The sequence below is a fragment of the Hevea brasiliensis genome, chromosome 15, assembly GCF_030052815.1.
Source record: "Hevea brasiliensis isolate MT/VB/25A 57/8 chromosome 15, ASM3005281v1, whole genome shotgun sequence".
Lineage (NCBI taxonomy): Eukaryota > Viridiplantae > Streptophyta > Magnoliopsida > Malpighiales > Euphorbiaceae > Hevea > Hevea brasiliensis.
The window spans coordinates 68,999,248-69,013,403 of NC_079507.1; the positions used below are offsets into that span (position 1 = coordinate 68,999,248).

Consider the following 14,156-nt stretch of genomic DNA (forward strand, 5'->3'; position numbering starts at 1 on the left):
ATAGACAAAGGGTATTCTAAAGTGGTAGGGTTTCTACCCAATTTTATGGCAAACACTGGGGAGACAAATGAGTGCGTAGCACCCGAATCTATTAAAACACGAGCCTCATAGGAACATACCAGAAAAATACCTACCACAACTGCATTGGAAGCCTGAGAATCCTGGTGGGTCAGGGTGAAAACCCGAGCTTGACCCCTACCCTGAGTAGCAGAACCCTGATACTGACTTCTACCTCCTAATCTGCCTCCAAATCCACGTCCTCCTTGTCCTCGACCCTGTTGGTCACTGAACTGACTACCTGTCATGCTGGAAGCACCAGGATACAACTGACGATAAACATTTCCAACAGAACCTTGTGACCCCATCTGTGGCTCGCTGAACACAGGGCATTCCCTAGCAAAGTGACCTGGTTGGCCACACCTGAAGCATACTCCTGAACCCATCATACAAGGTCCTGAATGTCCTCTTCCACACTGTGCACAAGGTGCCAAAGGATCCTGAACTAGACCAGGCTGGACCAGATCCGCAGTGCGAATCATCGGGATTTGTGTCTAAAATCACTCCTCTTAATCCTGCTTCTTCCTCTGCAATTAGTTTGGCCACCACTATCCAGAGCACCCATATGGGGAATACCTGAAGAACCCTCTGCTCTGTTTTTCTTTGCTCTTCCGCTATCATCCACAGCATAGCTAATCTCAATCTGTCTGGCTCGATCAACCACCACATCAAAAGCGAGACTCGACATCATGGCGAGTTTGCATACCTCTGTCAAGCCCCTTTAGGAATCTCTTCACCTTCATAGTTTACGTAGCTCTTTGTTTGGGCATACTGCTCAATTGCGAAGTGCAGCATATTCATCTACAGACCTGCCATTCTGTCTTAAGGCCTCAAAGGCCCACTGCTTTTGATCTCTGAAACTTTTTGGTACAAACCGGTTGATGAACAATTCCACAAACTGAGTCCATGACAAACCCTCCATCCAACGTAATACGTAGTCATTCATCCATTGTCTTGGCATAGGCCCCATGATATACTGTATACACTCTATCAGTCTTCTATCAGTCAACTGCAATTTTATTCCTGTCTGTCTGTAGGAATCCAAAAACCGATATGCATCGTCTGACACATCATAAGTACCAGGCACCAACTTTTTAAAATTGATGATCTGTTTGTAAGGTTCCCCTCTTGGTGTGGTGGACTACTGCTGCTGTGGAGGGTGGACCATATACTGCGCCATCATGTCGATGGTTCTCTGCAACCCAACTAGAGTAGCTGCCATTGGATCCATGGGACCCTGTGCCATAAAAGACTGATCCTGAACTGGTGGCAACTGCTCTTCTACTTGAGCAGCTCTAGGCCTCCTCGGGGCAGGCGCCTCATCCTGTGCTGACACCTCGTCCACATCCAGTTACAGTGCAATGCTCTCACCTTCTACGCATTTTCCTGAAATTCAGCAACATTAGCCCACAAAATTCAAAACTGTACATTACACAACTCTATAGACTCATATTTACACACAATATATGAAGCAGAGACTAGAAGCAAAGATGACAATGCAAGACGAATGTGGACCCTATTTTCCGCATGTGACTCCTAGTAGACTCTTCCCAACACTTTAAACAAACAATCCCTAAGAATCTGGAGCCTAAGCTCTGATACCACAATTGTCACGACCCAACCTATGGGCCGGACCGGCACTAGGACCTGAGCCAGCCTAAAGCCCCCGAGGCCTGTAGTAAGCCTAACTATTCCTTAACTCAACTCTAAGGCCCATTTGGGCCCAATTTCAAGAAATCAACTGGACAGAGTCCGGCCATAAAATGGACTTTTCAACGGGGAGTTTTTTACTCACCCAACCTGTAAACACAATAAATAATCAATTGGGGAGCTCAGCTCACCCTCCACATACTCATATCAACATAAAAATAAATGGGAGCTCAGCTCCCTCATCCAGTCCATCAAACATGCATGTGATAATAATTTTACAGATCCAAAATAACAATTTATATTACAGACCCAAATCAATTAAATATTTCTAACACATGCGAAAATTCTAGAAGTTTATAGAATTACACAAACATGAATAGATGACCTGCGAGGGAGAAAAGCTGGTTAACCTCAAAAATATCCTCCTGTGGCCTGGAAAAATATTGAACAGGAGTGAGCGTTCAACTCAGAGAGTAAAATATCAATTTTAACTATAATCTCTATAACTATCTAAAGCTAATGCACCCTGTAGAGTGAAATACAACATCAGCAATATTTTTCATATCATAACAGTAAAAAGGTAATTTGGAGCACTCACACACCCAGTAATATCAATCATAATATATGGGAGTTGATTCCCTATACAGCTCTCTTAAATCCAACCTGTGCCAGCGAAGAACTCAGCTCGGACTTCCACTTAATAACCAAATCGGGGTCCCAGTGAAGAACTCAAGCCGTGTCTACCCTGAAGGACTAGATCCCAATGAAGATCTCAAGCCGTGTTTACCCGTCCTATCCATAGTCAACACCACATCACACGCACACCAACGCACACTCACTGCTCCAAATTACCACAACAACATCCATGGTACTTTAACAGTTATGAATGCAGCATAAAACGTGCCTAGATTTTAACTACTTAGATACATACATATAAGTGATGCATGGGCATGCTTAAACATGTAATAATAGTGAAATTATAATTAAAATTAATATTTTACTCACAGACTTGACAGCGGTCACTGTGGCGGCTGGGCGGAGGAAGAAGGCTGTCCCGACTCACCTAACAATTTTATTACAATCATTTAATAAATTTGACTCAATACAAACTTAAGAAAAGACCAAATACGTCATAAGTCGTGCCGAAAATCCTGCAGAGTCTCCCCTATACCTAGGACCTACCCAACCTACAAAAGGGCTCAAAACGCACTTCTATATTCACAATAAATATATCCACAACTCAATCACATCACACAGCCCCTCCTGGGCCCATTCAAACAGTCATCAATCACAATATGTAAATTTACAGTTTAGTCCTTATAATTGATCATTTTTGCAAAAATTGCCCAAATAAGCTCTAAAAATTCTAAAACTTTGCCCCGCGGTCCTTAGCAATATTACTAGGCTATTGCAAAAAGAATCATAATTTTCTGAGCTACCACGAATATTTTACGGATTTTTAATCTCATTTAAGCACTAGAAAATTACGAAAAAGTAAGGTTCGGGTTTACCTATACCGATTTTGACTTTGGGGACGCGCTCGGGACTTCTAACAATGGTGGGGTAGCCAAAATCTCGATCCAATTTGGAGACTTTTCCGGTAATCGGTCTGTCTGGTCAGAAACTCACAAACCCGGACAACTGTCGAATTTCCCCAAATTGAAGATACCTACACGAAGCTCACAACACGGGAGTTAGCACATAAATTTTACGAAATTTTCTAAACTCATTTAATGCTCGGAAAAACATTACGAAGTTTCGTGGGACCTAAAAATTTGAAATTTATATCGCAGTGGAGCGCTCTGGTACTCTCGATTTTCTCGTGGGGTTCACGGTTTGCGAGAAATCTAGCCCAAAAGTCAAAATGGGCTAAAACTTCCCGGGCAAAAATTGGACAAACCGCTTAATGGATTTCGGTGTTCTTGGTGTCTATGGAAAGCTCTCGACGAGTAAATGGATTTAGACACAAGACCCGGTCTGATTGGTGGCCGGATCGGCCGGGAAGACGAAGTGGTGCGCTTGCGCGTCACGTCGCCGTCGCCTTTGCGGCGTTCGGGGAGGTGGCTTAGGAGGCGCCGAGGCGGCGCAAGGGAGGGAGGAGAGAGAAAACGGGAGAGAAAGAGAGAGGGGTCAGGACGCGCGCAGGGAGGAAGAAAAAGGAAGAAGCTGGTCCGATTCGATCGCTCTGATTCGGTCAGGTTCGATTCTGCCAGTTTGATTTAAAATACAAAATTTTAAATTTTTGCTCTGCCTTGGGACCAAAAACGAGGTCCAAAAATTCCGAAAAAATTTCAGAAAACTCAGAAAAATGCTTAGACTCGAAATATATTTTCAGTTTTGCCACGTGGTCTTTAAATTAATTTTTAAAAATCATCAAAGTTTATATTTTCGGAAAATTGAACCCAATTTCTAAAATCCGAAAAATTTCAAATAATTTCCTAAAATTCGAATAAAATAAAATATCAATATTTACCCAAAAATAATAAATTTAAAAATTAGGGGTGTTACAACTAACAAAATATAAAAAGAAATAATGACAATTTGTATCCTAACTTCAAAATTTTATTAATTCTAATGATTGAGTAATTTATCGTAGTTGTCATTGATTATTGAAATTATTAAAGATTATATTATTAAAATTATTTTATTATGATTCTAATAGATAGTTAGGTAAATTATTTGTTTTATATTTAGTTGTTAAAATTATTATTAATCATGACATTATAATTCTTATATCAAAGTAATTTTAGCTAGATTTTCCTTTGTTGTATTGATAATTAGTAATTATATAATTTATAATTCCACCCTACCACCCTCCTGTTAATCAAATTTAATTTTATAGTAGAATCAAAACAAACATTTAGTTTGATAGTAAAATAAATATTTTAGCAATCAAACAACTTGATAAAAGATGTATTATAGTCTCAAATCCTTAGTTTGATAGTCAAATCAATTGCTCAAATAATCGAATAAATAATTTAGTAGAAAATATCATTCTTTTATTTATTTGTTGATAATATTTTAAGAGAAATAATGATAAATTAATTTCTAAATATATTTTTTTTATCAAAATATAAATAATATATAATTCAATTAAATTTCACATTTTAATATTAATTCTAATTCTACTACTTCATTGAGAACAAACGCTTCAAAAATGATCAATCAAGACATGATCCAAGTTATTAGTCAAGACAAATAAAGGAACGTAAAGGTTATTTCCTTGCTGCTGTTCTTAGCACCTTCAAAAGGGTACAAGTAACAAGTTGGTCAAGCTCAGGCTCTACAACCCCCCTAGGGGTAGTAGAATGCATTTGCCAAGCCTGAAATTCACGTGAATTTGCAGAAAAATGACAAAAATGGTTGCCTGTAAATTTCCCGAATATCTAACAATTGCTTCATCTTTTTGTGCTCACCTCACTTGCATACAAAGGGATAAGGCTTCCTTTATAAAGGCAATATACTTGTCATTTTTTTTTTTGGCAAATATATACTTGTCATTGAGTTGGGGTAAGAGACAAAGATACAAGGATCCAAGTAAAAGATAACCGTCGTATGCCATGCGTAAAATCAGTTGACAATGCCTGGTGGGAGTTCAGGGCTACGTTCTTTCTGCTGCTAATCACCGAGTCACCGACAACAACCCACCACCATAGTTCTTTCGACCATAGCTGTCAGTCTAAAACCTAGACACACTGGCACAGTACCTCTGCTTAAATTACAGACTAGGCACTTATCCCATCCAGCCAGCTGCTCAAAAGTAAAAAGTACACCAACCATAATAATAATACAATTACGGAGACGAAAGCAGCAGTACAATCATTGATAAAAAAAATAAAAAAAAAGCAGCAGTACAATCAATAACATGGCTCTTTTTTTTGGGGGCTGAATTTGTAATAGCATGGCTTTATTACAAAATATATTATGTAAAGGAATTCCTAAAGCTGAACAGGAGAACAGTTTGTATGTAAAACTCTGGAAACGAGAAATATGGTGCCTAAACAAAGGCCTTATTACAAATCATAGTTTGATAGGCTAGACAGTCATGTAAACCTAGAGCAGAACAGTAATGGAGAATATCAATGACGCGATTAATATGACACAAAAAGGAGAGCAGGAAGCAGAATAGTTCTCATAGGGCTGATATCCAAGAGGATATGGTGGGGCTTGAAAATAGCACTGGTTTGGAAACTGTGTGCAATTGACTTGAGATGGCGGAGTTCCATATGGAGGACACCCAGAAATTGGATATGGTGGAGGTGGTACTCCATATGGTGGGTTGTTGGGAAGTGATGGGGGTGGTGGACCAAGAGGATGGCATGGGTATTGACAAATTGTGCAATTGGTACAGCCATTTGATGAAGGGTCGACATCAGTGGAAAGTTTCCTTGACTCTGCGTGCTCAATACAGAAGACTGAAAGCCAAAGGGTTAAGAGTAAAGCAAAATTTGTTGGTAACATATTTTTCTTTCCTTGACAAACTACACTAAAAAAAAATATTGAGAACCAGAAACATTAGTAGTATTTCCTGAGAGGGAATAAGAACAGGCAATCACCGAGTTGCAGCCCAGAAATCACTACACCTCCATTGAGACTTATAATCAGAGGATCTCTAATGCGGTTTGCATCTTCTTTCTTTTCCTTCACGCTTCGAAATTTGTGCCACATGGCAAACCACCTGTCATGTTTATGTAGAGCATAGGTGGTCTGCAAGCTTAACATATTTGCACATATCCACAGGGCTCTCAGACAAGTGACAAGGCATATGCATGATTTGCAACGCGACGATGTTACAGGTATGCATTTTGTTATATATGATATCGATTGTAAACAGGGACAGAGATAGAAATTTTATTTAAGAGATTATTTTAAATCATTATATGAAAATAATATATGCATGTATATATATATTTTTTTATGAAGATTACAAAATTAATCTTCATAAAATAAAAAATATATATTTTAAAAAATAAAAATAAATCTTCATGATATATGTTTTTAAAAAATAAAAACAATAAAAAATTAATTAATAATATTTTCAAATAATAATAAAAATATATATACTTCCACTTATGAATATTAAAATTATAATTTTTTAAAAAAATTGATAAAAATTTTTATTTTTTACATTAATAAATTTGTTATAAGCTTAAAATTTTTAACATTTAACTATTTCTTTCAATTACCTTAACTTTGATATTAGGAAAAAAAAAAGAAATTATAGAGAATTTTGTATAAAATTAAATATCCATATCTTTAAATTTTTTATTAACTCATTAAATTTTATTATTAAAAAAAATTCACCAAACTTAATAGAATATTGCAATGATTAAATAAGAGAAAGAGAAAGGATGTATTAGAATTGATCTATTAATTTATTAAGAAATCTAAATATTAAATTAAAATTTTTAACTTTATTATTGTATAACATATTTAGTAGGATAACAACTTTAAAAATCTACGACATTAAAAATCCTCATTGATTTTTAGTGTATATATATTTTTTTAATTTTTTAGTTAAAATTCTAAACATATCATTTAATTAAAGAGAAATGGATTGGATTTTCTTCTATTAGAGAAATTATTAAACTTATTAATAATCAGTGAAATTCACACTCACATTCTCAGTTTTTAAGAATTAAAATAAATTATTCTTATTCTTAAAAAAAATATAAAATTTAATCTTTTTATTATATTTTAATCCCTCACTTATGCTAAATAAACTTTATTGTCTATTTTTTAGATAAAATAACTTTTTAGTCTCTTATCTTTGATTTTCTTAAAAATTAAAAATTAATTTTATCTGAAAATTCAAGAACTAAAATATTATGTAAAGTAAAATCATAAAGATTAATTATAACATTTTAATTGTAAAAGTAGATTGTTGTAAAATTAAAAAATTGAGCACTATATTTCTTTAAAATATATATATATATATATATATATATATATATATATGTTAATTTTATTAAAAGTAAAAGAACTTAAGATAATTTAACTTTTATTTTTATTTAAAGACTATTATATCCCTAATCTTTTTCAAAATCTCAGAGGGGCCCAATGCCTCCTTTAGACCCTTAGTGACTCCGTCATTGACTGTAAAATTAAACATCCATCTTAACTAGTTGAAATTTAGGTCTGGCATACCAACTTCACCTTCAAACGCCACATGAATGACCATAGTTGCATGTCTGAGAAATCTTCCAAAACAAGTGATTGTGGAATTTAATAAATACCTACGTAATATCCAACATAGAAAGAATGTATCATTTGATCCTCATGATAGTATATCAATACCCATCTTTAATTGTATATTATTTGATATCTGAATTTTGTGAATGTATATCTATTTAAACTATAAATATATAAAAATATAATTATTGAACTCTTGAAATTTATTAAAGTGCAATAAAAAGTTAAGTGTACATGAGTTTATCAATTGTAGATATTAAATAGTTATATTTTTATAAAATTTAAGTGTTAAATGAAATACAATTAAAGATAAAATACCAAGTAATTTTTCAAGTAAAGATTAAAACGTTAAAAAAAAAATGCTTGTAGTCCAAAAAAAACAAAATGAAAAAAAGTGAAACGCATAGATGTGAACCATCGTCTCCTCTTGCAAATGCGGTTTGATTAGATCTAATGGCTTGGATTCAGTGGCGGCTAGAGTTATTTGGATGCTTCAAAGGTCCAACGTTGTGTTGTTTTGCCTTTGTTAGGGGGAGCAAATGGTTGGTTCAGTTTCGAATCAAACTGAAATTAAAAAACTAAAAAACGAATTCAATAAAAATGCCAACTGAAATTGAACCGAATTAAGAGAGAAATCAAACTTAATCAGTTTGATTCGGTTTGATTTGTTAGTTTTGTACGACCCAATATCTAGTCAAGAATTGATGCTCAATCAATCGATTCCATCCCACAACAAATTTAGATCTACTACATCTCAATCTCAATCTCAACAAATGGGATTGATGCTTAATAAAACGATTCCATCACGCAACCTATCCGAACTCGAACCTGATTAATATTATCAAAACCCAAATATGTCCCAAACCCAATTATTATTACCCGAAAAAAATCTGAACCCGTTTAATTTTATATATTTTAATTAATATTTTGTATAAAAAATTATTTTAATTTATAATTTATATTTTAAAAATATAATAATTTCATAAAATATTTAAATTCTATTTTATATAAAATAAAATATATAAAAATTTATAAATATTATTATAAATATATATATATATATATATATATATATATATATATTTTATATTTCCGTCTTGAACTCAAACCCATCATATAAGGGTACAATTAGATCGAGTACTAACAAAAATTTGATCTGTTGCCTCCTGGTCTCGTTTCCCCCAACACATGCAACTATTTAGGACGGGACCAGGTCTTTGAATAGCACAAATGGGGGGTGCATGCAAAGGAGAGAAGAGCCGAGAGTGGATGGGTGGACGAGGGAGATAAGGACCTGTTGAAGTTGAAGCACGACTAGCAAAGGGAGAGTGACTTGAGTGGGAAATCGAGAAGGAAACGAGATGGAGGGGAGCGAAGTGACGCGATTGTGAGTACGTGAGGGTGAGGGAGTGAAGTTGTGAGGGTGAGGGATTGAGGGCGAGGGAGTGAAGGTGTGATTCTGAGTCTTGACTGAACATGAGTGTCACTGAAAGGTTGTTGGCGTGCCATGTTGGGTGGGTGTGTATGAAAAGGAAAGGAATATGGGAAGTGGAATGGGAGAGAGCATAAATATATATATATATTATGGGCCAAAACGATATAGTATTGAATTTTTGTTGGTTTTTTATAAAAATAACTAAACTGATTCGAAAAATAAATATTTTAAAAAACTTATAACCGAACCACATTAATGATAAAAAAAAAAATCAAATTGAATGAACTAAAATGACTCAATTCAATTTATTATTTTAGACCGATTTTTGCTTAGACCTGACCTTTATTGCGTTTGGTTTATCTCTTGGTCACTGCATAGCCCCGTTTAAGGTCGTTCGGTAACACTACTATGGTGTCAAGGGTTTTAGGATGGGCGACGGTTGCTGTGCTGGCGGATTGTTTTGGTTAGATCTATGCGCATTATATATTTATTCCTGATACATGCACTGAGTTGCAAGTTCAAATAAAAGAAAGGGAAATGGTAAATGATATGCTTATAGATGATGCCTCACATAGCAAAACAAAATTAAGAAATGGATGAATAAATAAAAGGAAACGTGATAAGTACTTTTTAAAGCTTAATAACCTTTAAATTAAAAATTATATATTTTTAAATTAATTTTATATATTAAATGCAGCTTACAAGATGACAAATGGAATTTGTCCCATTAATATTATCAAAGTAACCAAAAGTCAAACAAAAAAACAAATGTAGGCAATGGAAACATCAATAAATGAAATAACAGATGCACAATAGATTAGTACAACAATATTAGTTGGTCATTAAAATATCGGATGATCAGCAGGACTCGACTGCTTCAATTCTCGGATGTTCGTATACAAGTAACTTATCTGGTCATTAAAAATTGATGTTGTAGGTAGTTGGGAAAATCCAGCATAATTTCTGTCCACCTTTGCTAAGCATAAGTCAGCAATATACTTGAATAGTTCATGCTTCTGGGCAAAAGGTTGAGCTGCGTATTCCTCAAATGGCATCCACTATATCAAAGGTCGACATCTTAATCAGCTATTGCATTCTCTATTATTAAACCCAGATTCTTCAAGATAACACAAAATAAGGAAACATTTAGTACGGAATGGCAACAATAATAAGTAGCAATCACTAGTGGTAAAAACTTTTTGGGAAGAAAAGAAAAAAATTTGTAAATCCTCTCATAAGTAAAATCAACTGCAACAAAGTCAAAGAAGAGCACATCAAATTGGCCCTTTGGCTCAGTTGGGGTACTAATCACTAATAAATTCAGTGAAAAGAACAAATGACATTAACCTTACGTCCCCACAAATAGGGATAACACAATTCAGTAATGTCAAGGATCTTCTGGTGGAAACCAATAGAAATGATAACAAAATTCTGATAAAAAAAAATAGAAATGATAACAAAAGGAAAATAGCAAATGGCAGACATTAACACCAATACACGTCATGGATGAGATGCAAGGAGTAACAGTTGGTTTGATGTTCACAACTTTCGCACATTTGCTATCAATTCTTCTCTTGTCAGATTCAGTAATTGAAGCCATACCAGATTGGCTTAGAAATAAATCGCATAATAGATTGATTGGTTTCAGGACTTTTTTTTTTTTTTTTATTGAACAGTTTCAAAAGTTTGTCGTCTTGTACTAAGAAAAAAAAAAGGGGGTGAACTTGTGCAAAGGCAGCAAAGCAGTAACTACTAGCAATTTTAGTGTTGCAAACAAACAAAAAACTGAATCACTTGAGAGCTAATGCCTATTGCTATTGCCTGAAATTACCTGGGCTGCCTCGATCTCTAATTCTTGCTTTTGGATGTCAAAAGACAGGGGATGCAGGAAGCACAGGAAGAATAAATCTGACTTCCCAAAGAATGACTTATGTGTCTCTCTGTAAGTTGAGAAGCCACATAAAAAATGTGAGAAAACATGTGAAGCCATCAAACTGATTAAATACAACAAATCAATTTAAATAAAGGCAGCTTCTTAGAGACCTGAATGCCAAAATCTCCTGAAACTCTGTGTCAATCTGAGCAACAAAACATGTGGTCTTACAAACATGGAAAAACCTATCTACCATACTATATTTATCACTTACTCCAATCTACCATAATATATTTATCACTTACTCCTGTCTCCTCTTTTACTTCTCTTGTAGCTGCCATGAAGATATCCTCACCCTATATGTTGAAGAGATCATGTAAATGGTGAATGAAGTGAAACGATTTGTCAATCAATGTGTAACTCCCCACTGTAGGCAATAGGCATGTACCTCATCAACAACTCCAGTGGGAATTTTCCAGACCCCTGTTCCTCGAAATGCGCCAAGTTTTTCCTGGACAACAAGTACCTAACAGCCAAGAGGATTCCCATCCAAGACCAGCAAATTATGCATGTGTGGAAAAATAGAACTTAACAGTCATGAGGATTCCCATTTTAAGATCAACAACATATGAATGTGCATGTGTGTCAAAGATCATACCAAACCAGTTGAGATGATCCCATAAGTCATTTTCATTGACCATTTTGTGTTTCTATTCTTACATAATATATATATATATACTGGTTGGAAAGACAGAGAAGAACAAAAACAAGAGACGAAACTATCGCTGATACATCACACCTATAACTGAACTTTTGCCCGGATAATAGATGATAGTATTAGAACTGAACCAAAATCTTTTGACTCTGACTGATACACAGATGAATCCGGGCAATCCGTAACTAATTCTTCGGAATCCATAGTGAATGGGAAAGAATAGAAATTTCTTTTCGCAATTGGAAGAATTTATAGAGAAGTGCCTACCCAATACATGCCAAAAATGAAGTAAAAAGATTCCTTCTTTTAAGTTAGACAACAAACACGGGATGAAGTCAACTAAGACCTATGTTCTCATCAAAAGAAGAATCAACTTTTGGAGAGGAATGATGAAAGTAAAGTAAGTTAACAATCTGTTTTCTGTTCTTCTTTCTGATGTTGCTACTAGCATTTCTGGGTCTTAAGTTGGGTGTATGGGGTAGACCTATCCGTCTGGATTAGTTTTAGACCTTCCATCCTAAATTTTTCCTTGATTATCAATAAAATTAATATTTTCGAAAAAAAAAATTCTGTTTTAATGCGAACAGAAATAGAAAAGTGACATGAAATAAAAGCAAAGCAGAAACAGCAAGAGAGGTTATGGAAAATCTAGGAAAATACCTCTCTTTTGTCATTCCAAACAACAGCACCAACACATACTCGGTGTGAAGCATTTGCAGGGATTGTACTTGAAGTCTCAGGAATCCAGTAAACAAGCATGAGGTAACTTGGCTCAGCATGGTGGTAGCAGAATCCTTCCTGTAATCAATACAGCGAGACAATTTATAAAAATATTACATGATGTTTAGTCTGAAGTTCGCATCTCTATCACCAAAAGGGGGATCATTGACGTAAATGGTTACCTTAACTGCAGTTTCTACAAGATTTGCAAGTTCAATGGGCAACTTAATCCAAACTCCCCTCTTCTCCTGCAAAAAGTGAAGGCATTTCAGTACTATCACAAGTAGCTGTCAGCTCAAATTGTCTAGTAAACATACTGGATTAAGCACACAAATGGATATATCCAGTTAACACATTAGCTCATTGCCATGGTTAGAGAAAATTGTACTAGAGTAACAAACACCTGTTGCCTCCACAGTGATATTGAAGCTCTGAGCATGGTAAGAAAGATATCAGGTTCCACAGGCTCAATCATGTCCACTATTACACCCCCATGATCATCATTAGATGCAGGAAGCAATGTAACGTGATTAATACCATTTTCAGTTGGTGCAGAGTTTCCTAAAATTGACACAGATTCAACCATAGTTGGAATAGCAAATTCTGTCTTCGGACCTGCATAATTAAGAACAACAACAATTGAAAATATATATTACATATCATACACCCCGACCATGTACAATTTCCTCATATTCCAATCCATTATTCAGAAACAGAGATACGCCGTCGCTGAGTTCGAAACTAAGCTTCAATTTGCACAAGATGAGAGCATATGTCATTAAACAAACAATACAGGCACAAAAGCAACAATATAAACATTACTAAACTAATCCCATAACAAACTTTTCTTACCATATATGCCTATCAAAATTACTACACAAATAACCAAGCTCAAGCTCAAAATGGAGCAAAAGGTTTGTAAAGGTTTAAATGAAATGATAATAAAGAACGTAGTCGATGGTTAGCAGCTAGTTAGAGCACAGAACACAAGCAATGATTGACATAAACTAGTTTAAATTCAATAAACTATAGAAAATTAGAGTTTTACGAGGCGGTGGTTGAGATTAGAGGTAGAGATCGAAAGCATTTTCACTCACCCTCGGGTAAATGTGGCTCTGCAATCATGCTTTCAAGTTGAATGGGTAGAGTGGCTCTATTTATATCCACTCAGGATCGATGCGGGGAAAACTACTCTGCGTCGAAGTGCTTGATGACGCAATTCCATTCATTTTGTTGAGCAATGGAATTGCTTTATAAGTCAGCTGGGACCCCTTTTATTTAGCCGCCCTTCTGAGCTGCTTACTTGTCAGATGCACAGTGAAGGGACCACAGGGAGTTGAAGAGGAAAGGCAAGCTTTCAGAAAAATTATTGTGCCCACTGAACATCGTGGCGTATATTCAATTAATAAAAAATAAATAAATTATGAAAATTTTATGTAATATAATATAATATTTATAAAATTATTATTTAATTTATACATTTTAATAAAAATTATATTTGAATCCTACCTTTG

General features: G+C 35.0%; 1 protein-coding gene across 2 annotated transcripts; it reads right to left on the bottom strand.

Moving 5' to 3' along the window:
- Window positions 1-10,040: 10,040 nt before the first annotated feature.
- LOC110657001 (nudix hydrolase 10) lies at window positions 10,041-13,782 on the bottom strand. Of its 2 annotated transcripts, none has more exons than XM_021814036.2 (9): window positions 13,691-13,782; window positions 13,046-13,257; window positions 12,825-12,890; window positions 12,583-12,720; window positions 11,656-11,733; window positions 11,513-11,563; window positions 11,378-11,412; window positions 11,166-11,274; window positions 10,041-10,392 (listed from the first exon to the last, which is right to left on the bottom strand). In XM_021814036.2, exons 2-9 carry the CDS (start codon window positions 13,226-13,228, stop codon window positions 10,177-10,179), a joined length of 876 nt encoding a protein of 291 aa, XP_021669728.2. In that variant the 5' UTR covers window positions 13,229-13,257; window positions 13,691-13,782; the 3' UTR covers window positions 10,041-10,176. The 2 variants fall into 2 exon arrangements, with proteins under 2 accessions (XP_021669728.2, XP_021669727.2); XM_021814035.2 differs by having other exon boundaries at window positions 13,495-13,715.
- Between the last annotated feature and the right edge of the window lie 374 nt (window positions 13,783-14,156).